The 22237-nt window shown below is 40.6% G+C and overlaps 1 protein-coding gene across 3 annotated transcripts in view; it reads left to right on the plus strand.

The window, feature by feature from the left end:
* LOC149814728 (RING/U-box protein) overlaps positions 1–22237 on the plus strand; it is a 102655-nt gene that overhangs the window by 9038 nt on the left and 71380 nt on the right. For 2 of the 3 annotated variants that reach the window (XM_089989839.1, XM_089989837.1), the window contains one exon: positions 21503–21591. In XM_089989839.1, the coding sequence (XP_089845965.1) occupies positions 21503–21591 (89 nt within the window). Of the gene's footprint in view, positions 1–21502; positions 21717–22237 lie in introns of all 3 variants that reach the window. The other variant, XM_089989838.1, reaches the window with a different exon arrangement.

Consider the following 22237-nt stretch of genomic DNA (forward strand, 5'->3'; position numbering starts at 1 on the left):
GTTGCACAAGGCTTGCCATTTAACAAATCTAATCAGAGCACACTAGTGCAATCATTGCCATACCCGATCAGATTGCAGGTGTTCAAGCAATGCACAAGCCTATACAGCTTGTATACTCGCAAATAGCAGCCTGAATTGAACATAAGTCTGATACATTCTGCACAATAACATGCTGATTTGCACTAAGGCAAACAACAGCATGCTGCACAACAGTGTGTTGATCAGATTACACGACAGCGTGCTGTGATCAACACCTTAGGCTGTACCCGCTAATGAATCTGATCATGTTCCTTAAATTGTGTGCATATGACACACGCCAAAGAAAATCAGTTTTACCTGTGTGCACACACCACACACCACACACCAATAACTTGATTTACATGTTTGCATAGGGCACACATACACCTAAAAATGAGGCTTAAAGTAACTGAACATGCAGTCATAAAAAAAATGCAGGTTTAATTAAATGGAACTTGCAATAAGTTTGAACAATAACATTACATATCAAATTTTATAGAACCTACATTAAAAATCTATTTATGCTGATAACATCACAAACAATTTTAAGCGATTAATAATCCAACATGCATAAACAAAGTGCAAGTGATTATCCAGTCCAAAACACACAAATAGGTTAGGTTACTAACAACTGTAAAACACATAAACAAGAAATCCAAAACACATAAACAGACTCAGCCATTAAACAAACTCCCACGGGCATATACAGTTCATAATAAGATTTATTCTAAACTCCTAACCAGTTTAGGTTATTAAAATTCTAAACTGCATGACCCATATGATTTGATTAATACACAATCTGGACAGGTTATTACATCCAAAGAAAAACACATAGATCTATTCATGATATGACGAACATAGATCAGAATTTTTGAATGGCCTAGTCTATTATCCAAAAATCTGCCCACATTCACAGTGTGACAGATCTGTCCACACGGCCAGTGGGACAGATCTGTCCACATGTATAGTGGCATATCGGATTTTCTTTTTGAGTTCTTAAAATACACAGAACTAGAAATATGCAGAAAAATTAACACGGATTCAGCTTTAATACATGAACACTATAAGCACGAAATCGGGAAGTGTGTACATGCCAAAAAAGAAATAAATGGCTGATTTAACAATCATATATATATATATATATATATATATATTCTAATTCAGATTTTTCCCTTTTCCCCCTAAAATCTTACATAAACTAGATTTAGACCGTTTCCCCCGTTCCAATCAAGAGAGGAAGCCGTACCATAAAGGGAAGACGAAAAAAGAACCGAAAACTCTTCGTCGGGTGATCAGAATGGAAATGATGCTCCTTTCCTTCTCTTCTTCTCTCTTTTCCTCTCTTCCTCTCTCTCTCTCTCTTTTCTCTTTCTCTCTTTTTTTCTTTTCCCTTCTCCCCCCCCCTCTCTATAGAAAATGAAATCTAGAGAGAGGGGTGAGTTAGACCCTTTTATAAATTTTTTTTGGGTCTTCTAAAGAGAGGGTGATGTCCCTTCTCGAGTTTCCCATTTGGCTATGATATAGAGTTCTTCTAGTGTAGAACTCTATCTCTAACCTCCTCTTTCTTTTTAACTACTTTTTATCAAATTGGTATTTTATTTTGTTTTACTATTTTACTTTAACCCCATTTGGGCTCTTCTAGTGTAACGACCCCAACTCATACTCGTGAAAAGTGACAATTTTTATTTTCAAGTACGGAAACATTCTAAAAAACCCGGAGCCTTTACAGTTTAAACACAACCACCACCACCACAAGGGATCTTATACCCATCATCCAAAACAAACCAACTTTATTTATTAACGTGCATAAAGTCTGAAACATAAGCAAATAAAATATAAATAAAGCAAAAGAAGAGCCATGCTGTCCCAAGAAAAGTCTGCCAAGAAGTCGCATAGCCCTCGTAGCTCTTCGCAAAGCAAATCCTTTCACTGGGCCTCAGAAGCTGTAAAAACACAAAAGTAAGGGTGTCAAAATTCAAAGGATTTTGTGTACGAATCCCTCTAATAAAACAAATAACTAAAAGAACATAGATAAGATTCATATAATATTTTAGAGAGATGCAGTTATGACAAATTCATAATTCAATTAATCATTTAAGCAATAGGGAACATCAATTACCATGCAATAGAAAACACATATTATGAAATCACCCATATATTACAAGAGAACAAGTAAATATGCATGATTTAATGCATAACAGGAATATGCATGACTTTAGTGCACATGCATGATTTAATGCATAACAGGAATATGCATGACTTTAGTACACATGCATGAATAAATTATTATCTTTTATCAAAGTTTTCTTTTCATATGCGTCCCTATTAAATGCACACAATTTAAGTTTATCTTTTTATTACCGTTGCCCGCGGATACTCCAAACGGGTAAAATTTTTTGAGGTCAAGTTAGGTTTTCAATTATAACTCAACACACAATATTTATTTTATTACTGGGTTCCACACTCAGCCCTCGATCGATATCAGGAATCAACACCATCCATCGGAACATTAGAAATCAACATCTAATGCCGAGACACTATAAAAATCAACAACCATAATGTCACTTTCTTGGTATATCAAAATAACAACTATGTCTACATACTACTCCCAGACAAAGTGACAGATTCTTCCTAAAATCGTGGCCGGGAGAACCTGAATATCGGGTTCGGGGGCACAACACACACAAAGTTTTAGTATCCTCACTGTTTTCCAAAATCGCAATGTCCAAGTTTCTCATACTATAGAAGGGACATCAAGGAACCGTAGATTATACTGTTCTTTTGAATTTCTTTTATCTTGTTATTAATTCATTTTCTTTAATTTGCAATTCAACATGCAGAATTAATAACACAAGCTCGTAAATCAACATGCGAAGTTTTTCACGAGACCACCGCCCGTGGCAACACAGAATAATGCAATTAAAACAATATCATTAGGTTTGATTTTTGCAATGCATAAACAACTAAAACAAAGAGCAACACATGCTCAAGGCTCACACAACACATGATGATCAATTTTGATCATCTATGCAATCATATGCAAAAGTCGTAAGGAACATGCTAACGATGCATCCATTTTACATGCTTTTCAATGTACAATCATGTATGCCAATTTAGAGATGTTCATGAAACAACATTATTCATATGATGTGTTCACATAATCATGCCAAATGCATGCTTTCATTTATGTATCATCTCAATTATAACATGTGAACATTCACGCAAATACATACATGCAAAAACATATCAATTCAAGTATGCACGTGTATATGAAACAACTTTATAATAACATCTTCATTAAGCATGACATATCCATTAGGCATGTAATTAGTTATAATATTTGCATGCATTAAGTAAAACTTATTAAACAAAAATCTGGAATGTACATTTTTTTTTTAAAATCAGCACCCAGTCGGCTGGGGCTCGGCTGCAGCCCTGCCGACTTAGTCGGCTAGGCCTGGCGATCACTACATAGGGCTAGACCGGGCTTGTGGGCACCCTGCCTGTAAAGCCCATAAAAAAAATCATGTCGAACATGTGTCAGACACGTGCTGATGTCGGTCTGCGATAGCGGACCCGGATCAGATCCGGGCCGGACTCGGACCCAGACCCGCCCCAGGCCCAGGTTCTCAAATGATCGAGCCTGCGTCTTTAAAAGACGCAGGCTGAGAGGGGTAAAACCCTCACCACTCTCTCTCCTCCCTTTCGCCTCCTGTCTCCTCTCCTTCCTCTGCGACCACCAACGAGCAGAGCCGTCGGCGACCCCCGATCTCCACCACCACCTTCTCCTTCTTCTCTGCTGCCACTGGCGGTCTTTCGGTCGACCCTCATCGAAGCTCTGGTGAGCCGCACCTCCCTTGCCCCTTCCCCCACTTTGTCGCAACCCTCCACCTGGTGTTACGACAGGCATCGACAACGATCGCCATCGTCGGCAACCACCCCAGTCCGACAGCCCCCTCGAGCGACCCCCGACCCTCGACCGTCGCCAACCTTGCTCTGGTAGCTCGACCGATGTCCCCGACGCCGCCACTGCTCTCCTCCTTCGTGCTCGCGTTCCGACATCCCTCACCGATGACAGTCCCCGTCACTCACTCCCCTCTCTCTCTGTTCGTCGGCATTCGCCTGCATCGCCGCATCATCCCGCGCTTCTGGCCACCGTGGCCTCGACGTCGGCAACACATCGCCGACCGTCTTTGCAGGTAACTCCCTCTCCCCTCTCTCGTTGTTTTCTCGTTGGAGACACCGACAAGAGGTCGCCGACCTCCTGCCTCCCTTTTTTTTCCGTTTGTTGGCGGTGGACCAGAGCCACCATCATGGGTGGCTCTGGGTCTACCAGGAGGGAAGTGCTGAGCACCTCTCCTCCTTGGTGTCTTCTTCTTCTACGTCTCCTCTTCTTCGTAATGGAGGGGCCGAGCCCCCTCCCTGTTCTCTTGGGTTACGAGGGAGGGGTTCGGCCCCTCCCCCGTTCCTTCTTTCGTCAGGGAGGGGCCGAGCCCCCTCCTTGCCTCCTTGTTTCCTCCGTACGCAGGGGAGGGGCTGAGCCCTTCCCTGCGTTCTCTGTTGCAGGGGAGGGGTCGAGCCCCTCCCTGCCTCCGTTTATCCGGCAAGGGCTTCACCCCTACCGCTTGGGTCTCCCGGTAGGTAGGGCGAAGCCTCGCCTCGCCTTGGTAATGCCCCTGCCGATTTCCCTTTCGAGCCCCTGCCGCTTGTCTTCAGGTAGGTCGGCAAGGGCTGAGCCCCTGCCACCTTTGGTTCTTCTGACAAGCTGGCAGGGGCATAGCCCTGCCGCCTCTGTCCTGTTTCTGCAGGTCGGCAGGGGTTGGCCCTTGTCGCCTGGATCTCGGTAGTCAGGGAGCAAAGCTCCCTACCCTTGCTGCCTTCTGTCCGCCCCTGCCTATGTGCCTTTCGCAGGACTGGCATGGGGATGATCCCCCTACCCCTCTCTGTTGATCAGGCATGCAGGGAGCAAGGCTCCCTGCCTCTATCATTGCCTATCGTCTGCAGCCAGCAAGGCCCTGTCAGGAGGCCTTTCTGTTCCAGCAGGCAGGGGACCTAGGGCTCCCTGCCTTTGCTGCTCTTCTGCGGGGAGCTGAGCTCCTTGCATGTCGGGTTTGGTACCACTGCTGGTATTATCGAACAGTTTTGGATTATGCCATGCTAATGCTTTTACGACTCGCAGGTTGCACGACGGAGCACGCTCGCCCTTTCTGTGGCTTGAGCCCGTTTGCACTTACGCTCGCCAGCGTATACAGACCAACAACCCTTCAAGGTAAGGGAATGTTGCGTAAAAGGACAATGAATGGATAAAGGCTAAAATAAGAAAAGATAATTAAAAATGGAAAAAGATGATGATATACGTATACGTATAAAATATATACGTACGTCTTTTAACTCAAGGATGCGATTTTGCGATTCTTGTCCTTTTTGCACTTTACTTTCTTATTGCCGTCGCGCTTTATGTGCCCAAACTTTTAATTTCTGTCTTTACATTTGATGTCTTTTAACTCAAGGACGCAGTTTCACGATCCTTGTCTTCTTTACTTTTTTGCACTTTACCTTTCTGTTGCCTCGCGCTTTATGCGCCATGGCTTTTTACTTTCTTATCTTTACTTTGCCGCCGCGCTTTATGTGCTCAGGCTTTTGTTTCACATTTACTTTCTGTATATTCCTTTTTGTTGCCCCGCGCTTTATGCGTCACGACTTTTACGTTTTGTGTCTTTTAATTTCTGCACTTTCCTTTCTATTGTCCCGCGCTTTATGCGCCAAGGCTTTCCTTTCTGTCCTTTTTGGTTTTTAAGTTATTGATGCTCTTCTACTTTGCGTATTACTTGCTTGCATGTCTGGTTAGTCGAGGTATGGTTTCGTACCTTGTGCACTGCCTTGGATATTTCACTTGCTTGCGTGTTTGTTTGGCCGATGAGCGATTTCATACCTCGTGCATTGCCTTGAGTATTCACGTACTTGCTTAGTTGTTTAGCTGAGATACCGTTTCGTACCTTGTGCACTGCCTTGCGTGTTCGCTTGCTTATATGGCTGTTTAGCCGAGATATGATTTCGTACCTTGTGCATTTGCTTGCGAGATTTTGTGCTTAATACGCAATTTTGCACTTTGGGAATCGATCGTACCATACCGTCACACTGTAACGTGCACAAACTTGCTCTTTGTTAGCTTGCACTCACTGAGTGCAGCTTTCAGCGTATTTCAACTTGTTCATTTGTCTTAAAAGACATGATGCACACTTATGCACTTGGTTCTCTAAAAAAGATAACTTTTAGGCACAAACCTATTTTCAAAATGTATAGTTTTGTAAAGCAGATTTCGAAAGTCTTTTACGAGATAGCGGCTGGATCTTCCAAATCGATGTGTTTGGGAAAAGTGTTTTACAACTTCAGTTCGTGTAGCAACTTGAATGACCCTATTTAAGGGCATGCACATGGGATGGGCGAAGGTTCTACTGAGGAACCTGCACCATCGCTAGACCGTTGCTACATCACCTCTGATGCGAGACCTAGTTATTGGGTTTCCTGGCCAAACTAAGATAGTTGGTACTTTTCCTTCCTTTGCAAGATTATTGCTGATGGATTTCTTTTGAGAAATCCATGCCCCTCTCGTTATAGTCGTACTCTTAGTCATGTATGATATATTTGGACTACGAGGAGCAGGATGAGAGGTCTGTAGTAACCTCCAAACGTGTTTTGACACTTTATGGTAATCAGGTAATATCGTTGTTTGCCTAACAGGCAAGAGGCTCGTGACAGACTAAAGGACTAGAGCAGGACAAGTTGGAACTCGAATGATTACACTGTAGACTTTTGCAAAGCAGATGTATTGGAGATTTCCTGTAATAAATCCGAACCCCTCTCATCGCAATTGTACTTTTGAACAGGTACGTTGCGTACTGCGGTGAGTAAGATGAGAGGTCTATATTTGCCTCGAACGTGTTTGAGATCATAAAATGGTGATGTTTTTACCCTCACTATGAGTTGACCCCTCTCATCGTAGTTGTACTTTTGAACAAGTACGTTGCGTACTGCTGTGAGTAGGATGAGAGGTGTGTGGTTGCTTCGAACGTGCAATGACACGTATAATTCACATAATGGTGACTATGTGCCTTCAAAGATAAGATGCTCGAGTAGGTTTAATGGACCAGAGCATGTAGAATGGGGCAGCGATCAAGAAACCCTCATCGTGCTCGTTCGAAATGGTTCATCAAGAGAGAGAATGGATGGTACATAACTCTGATGGACAAACCATTAATGGCAGTTACGGGCAAAAGACTCGGCTTTCCCAGTCATCGGAGTTAGGAGAAAGTGACTGCAAAAGTTAGCTTAACACTTCTGCAAAAGTTGGATGCATCCTTTGGAAACAAGTGGAACAAGTGACCTTTGGGGATTTACTCTCTCGGTCATTGGTCGTTCTCTTAGGAGCGGATTCAGTCAGTAATTCGGGGTATCATAAAACACATAGCATAATAGACCCCCGGATCGATCTCGACTGTTTCTACGTATCATGCCTGTGTGTACCCACAAGGCCAGCTAATATCGAAACATAAGTTGAACTACTCACATTATTTGTGATGTGCATGCTGTGACATGTTTTGCTTGGTTGCTCAATAGTTCAGTACACTATTCATTGAGCTATGCACGCCTGTTGTAGCGTTTCGCTAGTTCCGTGCTAGTAATAACTAGTTGTTCAAACTAATTAAATATTTATGATAATAGCATTATGCTAGATGCGATAGGATGCATGCGACTTTCTTTACTACTTGGTTAAACTATTCGTGCTTGTTGTAAGGTAGCACTTGTTGACTTAAGCATCTTATGACTGAGGTGGCTGCTCACAGCTTATAATCTATGAACTGCCTACAACTAGAATCAATGTAGCTGCTTGTCTTACAAGCTGCCTACACTTTGTGGTTAATATATAACTGCTGTCGTGTGATTTACTTATCACGTGTAGCTTATAAACTAATTACCTTATGATTAATATAGTTACTTATCAATGGACTGAAGAATTTAGTGGTAATTGCATGCATTGTGAGCTCTATTATGAATGCCTATCTTATTCAGTTACTCGACTTACTATATTGCTTGGTCGAGTTAGTTACTCTCCACCTATAGAATTAGTTGGACTGCTTTAATTGCATAATTTGCTTGTTTAGTACTTTGGTCTTTACTGCTCTCGTATTTAGCTATTTGCTTTACTGGAGTTTTGCTTGCCATACTCGACAGCATGTATGGTTAGCTCTGTTTTGTTTCTCTTGTTTAGTTTAATAATTATCTTGCTTATTACAGTCTTTGTTCCCTCTTGTCTTTTGCACTCGTACTAGTTTTTTCGCAAAACTGACCTATTTCATGGGCAGGTGGTGAACAGGTTGATGTAGCTTGCGATGATACGATGATGTGATGAGATCAAAATGCGACTCTTTCCCTGACGTTTCGCTCCTGAGGACATTTTGGTAAATATGGTATAAAGTTTATTTGAAAGTCTCTCTTCTGATTAAACTCTGAATTATTAAAACCGTGTTACCAAAACTTCATTTCTTCTTTTTATTTCAATAAATGTATTTGAGTTGCAAATCGATTTATAAAGGGAAGTTTGCGCTGTAATGCGCTCAAGGTCCAGGGACTTGCTATTTCAAACATGATTTTTCGCTGAACTTTTGTTTCAAACTCTGATAAATGATCGATTTCAAACATTTTTCATAAAAGGTTTCAAGTCTAGGATTTTTGGGGCGTTACAACTTTTGGTATTGGAGTGACAAGGAAAGCAGTAATTCTTTATCATTCGGCATCTGCATCGCACTGTGAGTATTATCTCTCTTAAATTATTTAGTATTTATTTTAATTAAAGAAATGTGTTTATGCTTAGATATCATTTAATGAACTGATCAAGTCAATAGATGCATTAACTAGAGCAGTTGAACGACTCCTAGCGATGGTCCAGAACCTGAATCATAGGGTGGATAGGTTGGTTTGCGAAAGCACCAATCTAGAACGAGGTGTTAGCCCTCAAGTTCTTTCGGGTTTGATGTACCTTCAGAACCCCAATGATTTTACTTTATGTGGAAATGTGGGTCATTTTGCTGAAGAATGCCACCTTAATCAATGTCACGATAAAAAGTCTGTGAAGATAGTAATGATAACAACCGTCGACCTGCTAAAAAACATAAACTTGGTGAAGGAAACAAGCCACAACGACCGTTAAACCAGAGATGCTTGAGATGCAACTATGTTCATCGTGGACAACCATGCCCAGGAGACACTGGTGGTTGTTTATATTGTGGCAAGATGAGCTGCTTTATCCGTGATTGTCGTAAGAATAAGGCCGATGACCTCAGCGGACGGGCAACACACCCCAACCTCTTCAGCAACAACAACAAAGAACAACTCAAGCAGTAACCCATAACCTTTTCACTATGTATGACAGAACACATAAAGAATAGCGAATATATACTTTGATAGTCTTAGTTTAAGACTTTTGTGTGTTTTGGGTACATATTTTTGTCAAGTGAAAGCTTATCAATGAAATTACGTATGAATTTTGTATTCCCGAGATTCTTATGATTGTGATGCTTATGTTAGCGTAGAGGTAAATGGCATGTCACGCCTACAAATGATTAGTTCTGACTTATTAGGTGAATGACATATCACACTTACAAATGATTACTTTAGACCATTTAGGTGAATGACACCTCACGATTACAAACGATTAGCTTTTTTTTTTTTGAATGATACATTATGCTCACATAGTTGTATTGGAGAGGATTGCATTATGGTTGTTTTTATGAATCTATCATACTTGTATAGCATGATTGATGTAGGTATTATGGATATCTGACTAAAATATCTTGAAGATATGTGAGTGTGTTTCACGCTAAAATGGTCGAATGCTGTTTGATTTTGATTGCTGATGATGCAATTATCTGAATCGTCTTAGATGCATATATGACATGAATCATGTATGAGTAACTCGAACTACGTAGGAGTTACGTATGTTGAAGTTTAGTTTATTCATATTATATAATATGCGTGTTCTCATGTGTATAGAACTCATGCTTTGTTTACGCATGTTTCGAGGTCCTATTTGAGGAATGCAATGTATTGGTAGCAAATATATGATGCTTTGGATAATATGCTTTTGTATGATGGAATTTAAATGCTACGTGAACTGAAATTATGACGGCATGTGATACATGTTTAAGTTCGATGTGAACTATGATTCTTGGAACCATAATGATAAAATATGTGATCTTGTGATTTAAGTGCCATACAAAATGATGTGGTGCGTATTGATGATACGTATGCTTGTGCCCATATTAGTGGCTATCGACCCTGAGTGCGGTCATTTGTTTTGATGCATACACCACTGAATATGGTACTCTTTTGAGGATATGTCCCCGAAGGATTATCTGTGAGGGTGTGTATGATCAAGATCAGATAATCCGGCTAGAACGGTAGATCTCTGTGAGGATGTACATTGTCCAAGAGCGGGTAGCCGCAAAGACGGTGAATTCCTGTGAGGAAGTTTAAGACTAGGTATACCATCTAAGGCGGTAATTCTTTGTGAGGTCGTACATTTTTCAGACCAGGTGATCCAACATGGATCTTGTGAATTATATTAGTGGTTATCGACCTTGAGAGTGGTCATTTGTGTTGATGCATGTATCACAATGGTTTTTACTGAATATGACATTTGTTGAGGACAGGGTTTTCAAAGGAGAGGTGAGGGTATGTGTGATCAAGATCTAGTAATCCGGCTAGAACGATAGATCTCTGTAAGGAAATACACTGTCCAAGAGTGAGTACCTGCAAAGACGGTGAAATCCTGTGAGGAAGCTTATTGTCCAAGACTAGGTATACCATCTAGGGCGGTAATTCCTTGTGAGGTCGTACATTTCCTAGACCAGGCGATCCGGCGTGGAACTTGTGAATTTTAATTATAATAAAAAGTTATGGTGAGCTGTGATGATCTTCTGATATTGATTGAAATAGCCAGTTATGAAGCTATAGATTTGACTTTTCTGTTATAGCATGATTATTTGCTAAACTCAGATGTGAGAATCAGATCTTTATTGATTTTAGATCATGATATAAGATTATGTTTTGGACCTTCTATGAAAGGGTGGGCTTTTTTGAGAAAGAATGACGCCTTAAGTGGAGTCATGACAGGTGACAGATGGCCGCGTAAGGCCTTGAGAGATGAAAATAAATTAAGGTTATTTAGGACAAAGAGTTTGTTAGAAATAGTGAGCGACAAACAATGACCTGATAATCATAAAATACCGAAACCTTCGTTCAAGAAACGAAAGCAAGCTAGAGTAATGTCTTGTTATGTCTCTTCATCCGTATCAAATCAAGTAGAAGATAACGAATAAACATTCTTATAGTCTTCTGCTAAACCCTTTTTATGGTTCTGTATAAATTCTTGCGAAGACAAAAGTTTATTAATAAAATCACACATATTGTTTGTTAACCTTTCTCAGGAACTCATTATGTGTTGTCCTGTTCACTTTAAAATCATACATGTTTGGGATCACACACAAATGTTGTGCATACACCGATTAACTTAGACTGTGATCTCTGCAGATAACCTTATGAAATTTCGTGGACGAAATTCTTTTAAGGGAGGTAGGATGTAAAGCCCATAAAAAAATCATGTCGGACACGTGCCGATGTCGGTCTGCGATAGCGGACCCGGATCAGATCCGGGCCTGACTCGGACCCGCACCGGGGCTTGGGTTCTCGAATGATCGAGCTTGCGTCTTTAAAAGGCGCGGAGAGGGGCAAGGGGTAAAACCCTCGCTACTCTCTCTCTCCTCCCTTTCGCCTCCCGTCTCCTCTCCTTCCTCTGCGACCACCAACGACCGGAGCTGCCGGCCACCCCTGAGCTCCACCATCACCTTCTCCCTCTTCTCTGACTATTGACCGAGGGAAAACAGGGCCTCGCCTCGCCTCACCCCCTTTTGGACCGGGGATGGACATGAAACAGGGATAGAGGTTAAAATCCATCCCCGTGCGGGGATGGAGGCGGGGATGAAGGTTCAGATTTTGAAACGGGGCGGGGGTGGAGACCTCCCCCACCCCCCGCCCCGGTCCACCGCCCCTGCCCCCGCCCTAGTTCACCGCCATCCTTAGTGATATTCTTTAATAGCCTTTTCTCGTTCATCATCATTAAAAGCTCTAATTCGATCTTCATCTTTCTTTGTGAGTATGAGTTGTGACTTACAAGATGTGCCACTCACATACTCCCAAAGCTTATTTCCTTTGAGATGATTTTCCATGGCGGCATCCCACATAAGGTAGTTTGAGTCATTGAGTTTGAAAGTGATCACCATCATGAGTTCCTTTTCATCCATTTTTAGAGGAGAGATCTAATATTTGAAGAAGGCCTCTTCTTTACCGCAACCACGAGCTTTGGAGAAGTACAATAAGATCTCAAGAGCCTATGTCTCTTATACCATGTAATGAAACAAGGGAGAGAGAGTACAATGATAAAGCCACTAAGGGCTTTCAAGAAACACAAAACTGTGCACAAGCACTAGTCCACTATGCCACATGGGTACGGGGGTGCGACACTTTCAAAAACCTTGGGTGCGGGGGTGCGGCAAAATTTTTTTTATATATATATATTATATAATTTTTAAGTTTTATCAGTTAACAACATTAACACTAATGAAATAAAAAAACAATTATCACAATATCATCAAATCAATCCATCATGCATGCAATAAATCAAATTAACAATCTACAATTCTATTCTACATGACTATTAGCTCTAGGTTTACTACGGTTATCCGAGTAGCAGGTACCATCAAACAAACTATAACTGATTTAATGAGCCATTCGCAGTTTCACAGTCTGAATTAGTTCATACTTACACATGCATGGCTTAATCTTTGAGACAAGCATATGACTATCAACAGGATCAACCAGGTAGCATCCCTCGTAAATGTCGCAGCACTGGCCCGAAGGCCGTGCACCTGCAAAGCATCATCCGTCGATTCTGACATTGAAAATATCAGTGCAGGAAGGAGAGTTGTTTCGACTCCCCACCTGAACCAACACATACCGAACATCCGAAAGCCCACATAGCGGCAAGGGCAGGGGCCGAGCCCCCTCTCTGCGCCCTCTTTGTGCAGGGGAGGGGCCGAGCCCCGTCCCTGCGCCCTCTTTGTGCAGGGGAGGGGCCGAGCCCCCTCCCTGCGCTCTCTGTTGGCAGTGGAGGGGCTAAGCCCCCTCCCTGCGCCTTCTTTGTGCAGGGGAGGGGTCAAAAAGGAGAGGAGGAGAGCAGAGGGGGTCAGAGAGGAGAGGAGGAGAGGAGAGAGCATACCTTAAGAGGAGCGGTCGGCAGCGGCGTCGGGGTCCGACAGAGGCTTCAGGAGGAGAGGTCGGGAAGAGAGCATGGGAGGATTAGGGCAAAAATTTGCCCTAATCCTCCCCTCAGCTTCACATTTATCGGGCGATTTTTTTTTTAAAGTTTAAAAAAAAGACACAAATGACCCTGGGTGCGTTGACCGCACCGGGTGCCGCATGCGCACCCGCGTCGTGTCGCATCGACGCAGGTGCGTCACCCGTTTTGCCGAGCCCCTGTGACATAGCTAATCCACCACGGAACAATACACAAGCCACTTTAGGCCAAATACAAGAGTTCCATATACACTCACAATAGCCACTAATGGGCAAGCACAAGGGAGCAAAACAACATAAAAAACATAGATTTATTCACAAATAATGCTTAAGAAAAGCATAACAATATGGGAGAGATCCCATATTCATAGACAATACACAACACAAGAGGGGCTAGCCAACTAGCCATTGGGCTAGTCCAACAGCTAATTTGAACTAGCTGTTGGACTAGCCCAACAGCTAGTTGTGCTAGTCCCAATGGCTAGAACAAAAAGTAAAAAAAGAAACAAAAATAAAAGGGAAAAATAAATGTACAAAAATGCCCCTAATGGGCACCACCTATTACATAATAGTAAAAAGACCAAAATGCCCTAATGGGCATAACCTATTACAAATACAAATCAGCTAAAAAATAAGTATATATATATATACATATATATATATATATACATGTAGTATATACAATGTTATTAAAAACGTGCCTCAAGGCGCAAAAAGCACGCCTCGCCTCAAGGCGAGGGGCTTTATGCCTTGAGGCGCATATATAAAGCGCACAACCTTCGAGGCGTGCGCCTCATACGCCTTGAGGCGCACGCCTCGAGGCGAGGCGCGCCTCAAACTGAGGCGTGTATGCCTGGGGCTTTTGGTCAAATGAGGGTCAAAGCCCTCATTTGACCAAAAAATAGGGTTTAAAGTTTAAACAAACCCTAATATTTTATGTTTTCACGCAGACTCTCTTTCTCTCCTGCGCAGTCTCTCTCTCACACGCATACTCTCCCTCTCTCTCATATTTTTCTCACACAGGTACTCTTACCGCTCTCACACGCAGTCTACTGCTTTTTCTCATTTTCTTTTGGGGGAGGGATCAAATTGTTTACGAGTTTTGAGTGCGGTTTCATTTAAGAAAATGAGACTTGTGAAACTTGTGGATAGAGAAGACCAGAAAATAGTACTTTTGGGCAATGGTGCATCCTGTGGCATGTGGTCCAGTTAGGCATTTTTTCAGAACTTTCAGCACTGTGCAACGAGTTCAATAAGTCTGGCAAGTTTACTGAGAAGAGTGGAGTGGATAATTGTTCTTAACGCAGTTCGTAGCTCTATCCAATTTCAGGATGTTACATATTTTTGCAGTATGTGTACCACCCATCATACAAAAGGATGCACACAACTTATTTCTTCCATTAAATCCCACTTTGAGCTCCATGAGCATTTCTGATACTGACAGCATGAAAAGGAGAAGAGTGGGTACTTTTCCACCACAAGTTAGTGCCTTTCTGTGAGATAGTTTTTTCATGTCCTGGTAAAGTAAAAAGAAAACTATATTCCAATCAAAAAGCTCTATAGAACTACTTGCCAGTTAGTAGGAGTTCATTTGGTTGTCTTCTGATATCGGTGTTCAATCTCTGATCCTAACTTGATGAAGTGTGGCAATGAGATGCTACTTAAACAGCAACTAGTTTTGTCTTAATAAACAACTGAAAAATAATACATAATGCATGCTTCAATAGACAATAAATTGTGAATACATCACCATGCCTTTCATGACATCCCTAAGGTTCTTTGACACTTTTAAAAAGCCTCACATTACATCATTTCTTTCTGCCTTGCAATTCCTCATTATATGAACATCAGAAGTTTGAGGGGCAATATCGAGGAATGTGTGTTTAAGCCATATTGGTTACAAAAGATAAATCTCATATATTTTTCAGTTATGTAATCAGTTTTTAGTTACTTTTATATGTTAATCTCACATTTTTTAGTACTTATTTGAGATTTTCTATTTCTTATTGGTTGTGATTTCATCAATAAAGCATTTCTTTATTTATTTTTATTTTTAGATATTTTTTTTGAAGTTTTCAAAAAAAATATTTGAGGCTTACGCTTTACGCCTCGAGGCTTACGCCTCGAGGCTTACGCCTCGAGGCTTACGCCTCGCCTCAGTTTTTGGTGGAGCGCCTCGCTACGCCTCAACGCTTTTCACAACACTGAGTATATATGTACAAATATGTATATACACGCATATATACCTATACAATTTAACCCACCACCACCCCCATCACCACCACTATCACCACCACCATAACAATCTCCATCTCCATCTCCATCACCATCACCATCACCATCACCATCACCATCACCATCACCAGTACCACCACTGCCGCCTCTATCACCAGTACCACCACTGCACCATCACTGCCAATCACAAACATTCACTTAATTAAAAAGAAAAGTATCTTCTTTGTGAAATGTGCTTTAATTTGTTTTGTTAAAAGACCTAAACACGGCCTGTTTTGTTGTGATGCTTCTTGTTAAGTACTTTTTTTTCTTTTTTAATGTCTTGCTTCCTGGAAAAAGTCAAAAACTATCTCAAATTTGTCAAATTGTTCTTGAAGGCTTTGCTTATTAAATGGCTGGAGGAAGATAAAGATGTCACTCTAACAAGGTTGCAAATGGGTTGAGTTCAGTTGGACCTCCAATCAAAATCCATCATGCTATTCTAGGATATGGATATTAAAAAAGGATCCAAATATATATTTGAAACAGATTTGCACTTCCATGTTTGGGCTCTTTGCGTATGTATTGATTTGTATTGGTTGGAGTCATTGGAAGTGTTATATGAATATGGGAAGTATACTTCTCTGAACACATGCTTTGGAAGAGTGGTACATCTTATTTTTGAAATGCAATAATCATTGTGCTTCCCCTATTCTTCCTTTGAACTTTCTCTGCACTTTCGTTAGATTTCTCTAAGGGTATGTTTGTTTCGTACCATTTTCATTGGAAAATGCTGAGCTGGAATCCCCTTCCCACCATGAGTGAAACAAACATGAAATCATCATAGTAGGAAGGTGTCATGCTAGCACAAGTGAGCCCTGGTTTTTCCCACCACCTACCACTTTTCATGTGCAAATCATTTCATACATCCCCCCATGAAAGAATTTTCATGGGAAGCTTGAGCTGGCAGGATCTTTTAGAAATTTATACCCATTTCCATGAAAGACCTTTCCCTTTCAATGGAATGAAACAAACGAGCCCTAAATGGGGATTGTAATTCATGGATTTAGCAATCTCAATTCTGAACTAGGGAACACGATTCCTAGAGTAGACTCTTTCATTTTTAGTTTAAAAAAAAAAGATATATTACAAAGTGACTGAATGACTTTGATTAAAAAAAGAGTTTAAACTATTAGAGGAGAAAATGAATTTATGGTTTTACCTTATTCCCTCTTCTTTTCCTTTTTTTTCTGGACATCCAATGATTTTCGGGTTTATTCTTTTATATAGAACTTCACAAACTTCATGAATGCTAATGTTTCACTTAATATGATGAGCAAGTGCTTAGGATTGTGGTGAAGTTTGAAGCGAGAATCAATTATCTAGTGATTGCTTTAATGCTTGAAGGCTGAAATGTTTAGGAGGCATAATAGGACTTGGGTAAAAAGTGGTAATTAAGGTATAACAAAAAGAAATAAAACTTGTATTTTTACTTAAATATATCTTTAAAGGCCATTGTCACATGGGGATAGAAGCATAGTTGTCAAAAACGTGCCTCAAGGCGCAAATAGTGTGCCTCGCCTTGAGGCGAGGCCCTCTGCTCCTTGAGGTGCAGGTAAATAGCGCAACAAAGAAAAAAAAAGAAAGAAAAGAAAGGAAAAGCAAGAAAGAAAAAAAAGAAAGAAAGGAAGGAAGGAAGGAAGGAAGGAAGGAAAAGAAAGAAATGGAAGGAAGGAAGGACAGAAAGAAAAGGAAGGAAGAAAGAAAAAGAAAGGAAGGAAGAACGGAAGAAAGAAAAAAAGAAAGAAAGAGAGAGAGAGATAGAGAGACAGAAAAGAAAGAAGACTATTTATATTTGCAATTTTCTGTAGAAGAAAAAAATGTTAATTTCGCTATTTATTTGCAATTTTCTGTTTCTTATTGATTGTTACTTTATCAATAAAGCCTTTCTATTATTTATTTGTATTTGTAGATATTTTTAAAAAATCTGTGGCTTACGCCTCACTTCAGTTTTTGGTGGAGTGCTACGCTATGCCACAACGCTTTTCACAACATTGGATAGAAGAGAAACAACTTCATACAAAAGGCATGCCGACAGCATGAGAAAAGGTGTTCTGGGTGGGAGGGGCTACAAAAGACTTTATGAAACCTGGTGTTTCATGCGAAAATGTTAGTGCCCATAGGGCGAGAATTTGTTTCAATCAGGGTGGGAAATGTGCATACGAAAATGGGCCATTTTCCTCTGTTTCACGTGAAACAAACAGGCCTAAGCATTTTGCCAATAGTAAAATTTTGAGAAGAAAAAGATTTCTTCTAACATGAAAATGCATTTTCAACATTAGTAAAAATTCATTTTCGTATTGGGAGAAGCGAGCTTCCCATAAACATTCTGAAGGGTGCAAGAAGCGTGTGGTTTCACACTTCCAAGCTTTCTAGAAGCTTCCTGTAACTATGGTATAACTGCATGTACTGTTTAACTTTTGTGATTATATTGTTTTTATTTTTTTCATATGTCAATAACATGGATTATGCATTTCTATTGGCTAAAGAAATACTATAGATAATTTTTTTGTTTGATACCATTCTACTTCTAGTTTATTTATGTTTCACTTCTGGTTCAAGTGTTATTTCCTTCCTCATTTAATGCCTTTTTTGCTTCTGCTTCGACTCCTGTTTGAGTTTCAAATAAATTCTCATTTCTCGGATCATACAAAATCTAAATGCCTACTTATGGCAACTTTGATATCGGTTGTTTTTGTTAAATCTACACCCTGATCCAGATAAAATCCAATCCAGTTTGCATTTTTTACTTGTAAAAACCTTGATTCAGCCTTTTCTCAGATTCAGTATATCATGTACAAAATTTGGATCTGGATTAAAAACTATTACATTGGATCTAGTTCGAATCTGGATTCATAGTTGGAATTATTGCCCAGTATCTGGATTTGACTTTGCCCATATTTGACCCATCTCCACCCTTGCATTCTAATAATTCTGTTATACTGTGTTTTGATGCAGATGAATGGTTTTAACTCTAGATTGGAGTTTGTACTCATGAATATTGCTTGACAATGGGAGTTAAGCCTATGTCTATGTTTCCTCTCTGCCCAATCTATCCAGCCTAATCCTAAATCTGTTTATCCTATAGTGCATATGAGCCAAATATGAATAGGCAAATTGGACATATTTTTTCTTGTTTTTAAATGATTAACCTGTTAAAAGAACCACTATTAAATATTGAAGTTGATGTTTGGTTTATCTAGAATGCGGCGCTTTCGGTACTTGGATTCTTTAAATATACCATGAACTATGTCACATGGGTGCGGGTGCGGGCATGCGGCACTTCCAAAAAACCCGGGTGCGGGGGTGCGGCAGAAATATAATATATATATATATATATATAAGTCCAAAAGTTGGACATAAATGACCCTGGGTGCGTTGATTGCACCCAGGGTCAGGTTGACCGCATCGGGTGCGACACCTAGTTGGAGAATCCCTGTGACATATTAAAAAAAATTCTTGGCAAATTTTTTTTTTAAGTCCAAAAAATTGGACCAAAATGACCCTGGGTGCGTTGACCGCACCCGGTGCCGCACCCGCACCCGCGTCGCGTCGACGCGGGTGCGGCACCCTGCTAGCCGAATCCCTATGACATAGACCATGAACTATGTCACATAGGTGCGGGTGCGGATGTGGCGATGCAGCACTTTAAAAAAACTTGTGTGCGGGGGTGCGGGGAGGGTATATATATATATATATATCAGTGTTATTAAAAACGCGCCTCAAGGCGCAAAAAGCGCGCCTCACCTCGAGGCGAGGGGCTTTTTGCCTTGAGGCGCACATATAAAGCGCAAAAGGCTCGAGGTGTGCGCCTCATACGCCTTGAGGCGCACGCCTCAAGGCGAGGCGCACGCCTCAGGGCAAGGCGCACGCCTCAGGGCGAGGCGCGCCTCAAGCCAAGGCGTATACGCTTCTAATTTTTTCGTCAAATGAGGGTCAAAGCCCCCATTTGACCAGAAATTCGGGGTTTTCACACAATTTTAAAAAGGTATTTTCATGCTCCTCCTTCGCCTGCTCGATCTCCAGCTCACGCTTCCCTCTCCTCTCCTGCTCGTGCTTCCCTCTGCTCACCTACCCACGTCGCCACCACTGCCACCACTGAGCCAGCTCCCTCTCCCTCTCTCGGAGGTCAGGTGTGCTCTTTCCCCCCTCTCTCTCAATCGTTGATGCTCTTCCCCCCTTTCAACGAGTGTCTGCGAAAATCAGCAACTCTGCAACTGTTGTGCTGTTAGCGTGCTATCACAGGCATGTCTAGTGCAGTGTCCCATCTCCTTTAGATGAGCGTGGATGCTTTTAGCAGGTCCAGCCCACGCGTGAGTTCTTGCAGACCATTCGTTGCAACATTTGATGAATTTTGCAGCCCACGCGTGACCTCTACTTTCGATGGTAGAGGTCAACCTGATGCCATTCATCCATGTGATGAACAACATCCCATATAGTGTCTGTTGAAAAACCTTAGCTGGTTTCTTGTTTCCTGATTTGTTTTTATATTGTTGAAATGAGTGTCGTTTGCATTTCATTTATAATGAATGGTTTTTATTAGCATGTGCAAACAGTAAATTGCTGTATTTGTATTAGCATTTTTTTTTCATTGGATGTTCCCTTGTTGAAAAAAACAAAAATCTGTTCATTGGATGGTCTCTTGTTGCATTAAATTATATTGTGCTATGTCTTTATCCTCTTTCCTCCTTATACAGTATAATCTAAATGGTCTTTAAGATTTAGAATATTTGTTTGGACATTGATATCAACGTTTGGATGTTATTTATTGTTTGAATGAAAATCATTCTAAGGTGTTGTCAAATGACCTGAATTTTCTTCATAGATCACAATATTAATGACATGATATACTTTTAATATTGATTTTCACTTATAGATTTTAATATTGATTTCTGCATAGATGCAATGTTCTCAATAGATGTTTTTTTAGCTCTGTTTTTTTTACAGCAAATGCGGCAAGAGATCATTTTAATTGAAGAGAATTTTGGTTTCTAATGTTTACATTTTCTAATTATGACATGGTATTGTTAATGCTAAGATGCATTTAGTTGTTAATGTTAATTTTTTATTTAATGAATGCCCATGTTTTATTTTTTAGATACTTACATAGATTGTTGCATTAATGTTACTTTTACATGTTAATCTCATATTTTTTCAGTATTTATTTACATGTTAATCTCATATTTTTTCAGTATTTATTTGAGATTTATTATTTCTTGTTGGTTGTTGCTTCATCAATAAAGAATTTTTTATTTATTTATAACTTTAGATATTTTTTATAGTTTTTTTTAAGTTTAATTTTTTTTGAGGCTTACGCTTTACGCCTCGCCTCAGATTTTGGTGGAGCGCCTCGCTACGCCTCAACGCTTTTCACAACACTGATATATATATATATATATATATATATAAAATTGTTAGCAGTTTTAAGTTAACACTACATGTATGCGTGTGCATTTATGTATTTATATAAATAATATAGGTAAAACTGGACTTGGTTAGGGCTAACTGAATGTACTTTTCGACAGCAATGAACCTCAGTGTTGGTTTACTTCACCTGACACAAAGGAACCAATGTCCAAGTGTCGCACCCGCATGGGTGCGATACGGGTGCCCTGTTAGAAGAGTCCACGTTACATAGACCATGAATTATCTTTCCACTTAGCTTGTCAGTCAGGCCCCTTAGTTGAAGATTTTTCACAAGCAAACGAGTAGCATGACTGTTTCAATGGGTTTCCTTTGCAGTTTGCACTTTTTTGTGTACCATGTTTTTACTTTTCTGCCATTTATAATCTGCTTACAGGATGATGCAGCAGCCTTGGAGGATGAAAAATGTGGAATATGTATGGATGTTGTGATCGACAGAGGTGTTTTAGACTGCTGCAACCACTGGTATATTCTGGTGCACACATGAACTACAAAGGCATCAATATAGAGACAGCTTGGGTTAATCATGATTCTTTCCAATCTCAACACTTGCAAATAGATGCATATGCACTTGGTTTTTCGCCAGATATGTAATTTTTTCCCTTATTATCATCTGGTGCTGATGCATATATTTGATAGCTTGGATGACAGTTGGAATTCAATAGAGAACTGCAAAAAAACCCAAAATCCCCTTTTCTCTTCCTGATCTATTCCTATTAAGTATGTAGAGGTGCTGGTATAACTATATGAATATGTAGTAGTTGAAGGCCTACTGCAGTGTAATTGCCAATGTCGCCAAAACATTTGCAGAAGCTCTAGTTTGCTTGTTGAGACAATTGAACTTCATCTAATCTATTAATTGCAGATGATAATTGTACATTCTGGATTTTTGATCACACACACACACACACACACACACACACTCAAGAGGCCACACATACACACACACACACACACCCAGTTGTCCGCACACGCACACACTCATAAATGGAACAGATACTAGAGAAGCACCAGCTACACCCTCGCCTCCGATACCACCCAGCTTTCTCTCACTACTATGGCATGTTTGTGCTCCGATACCACCCAGCTTTCTCTCACTACTATGGCATGT

Source organism: Nuphar pumila, chromosome 15 (genome assembly GCF_984573655.1).
Source record: "Nuphar pumila chromosome 15, dmNupPumi1.hap1.1, whole genome shotgun sequence".
Classification (NCBI taxonomy): Eukaryota; Viridiplantae; Streptophyta; class Magnoliopsida; order Nymphaeales; family Nymphaeaceae; genus Nuphar; species Nuphar pumila.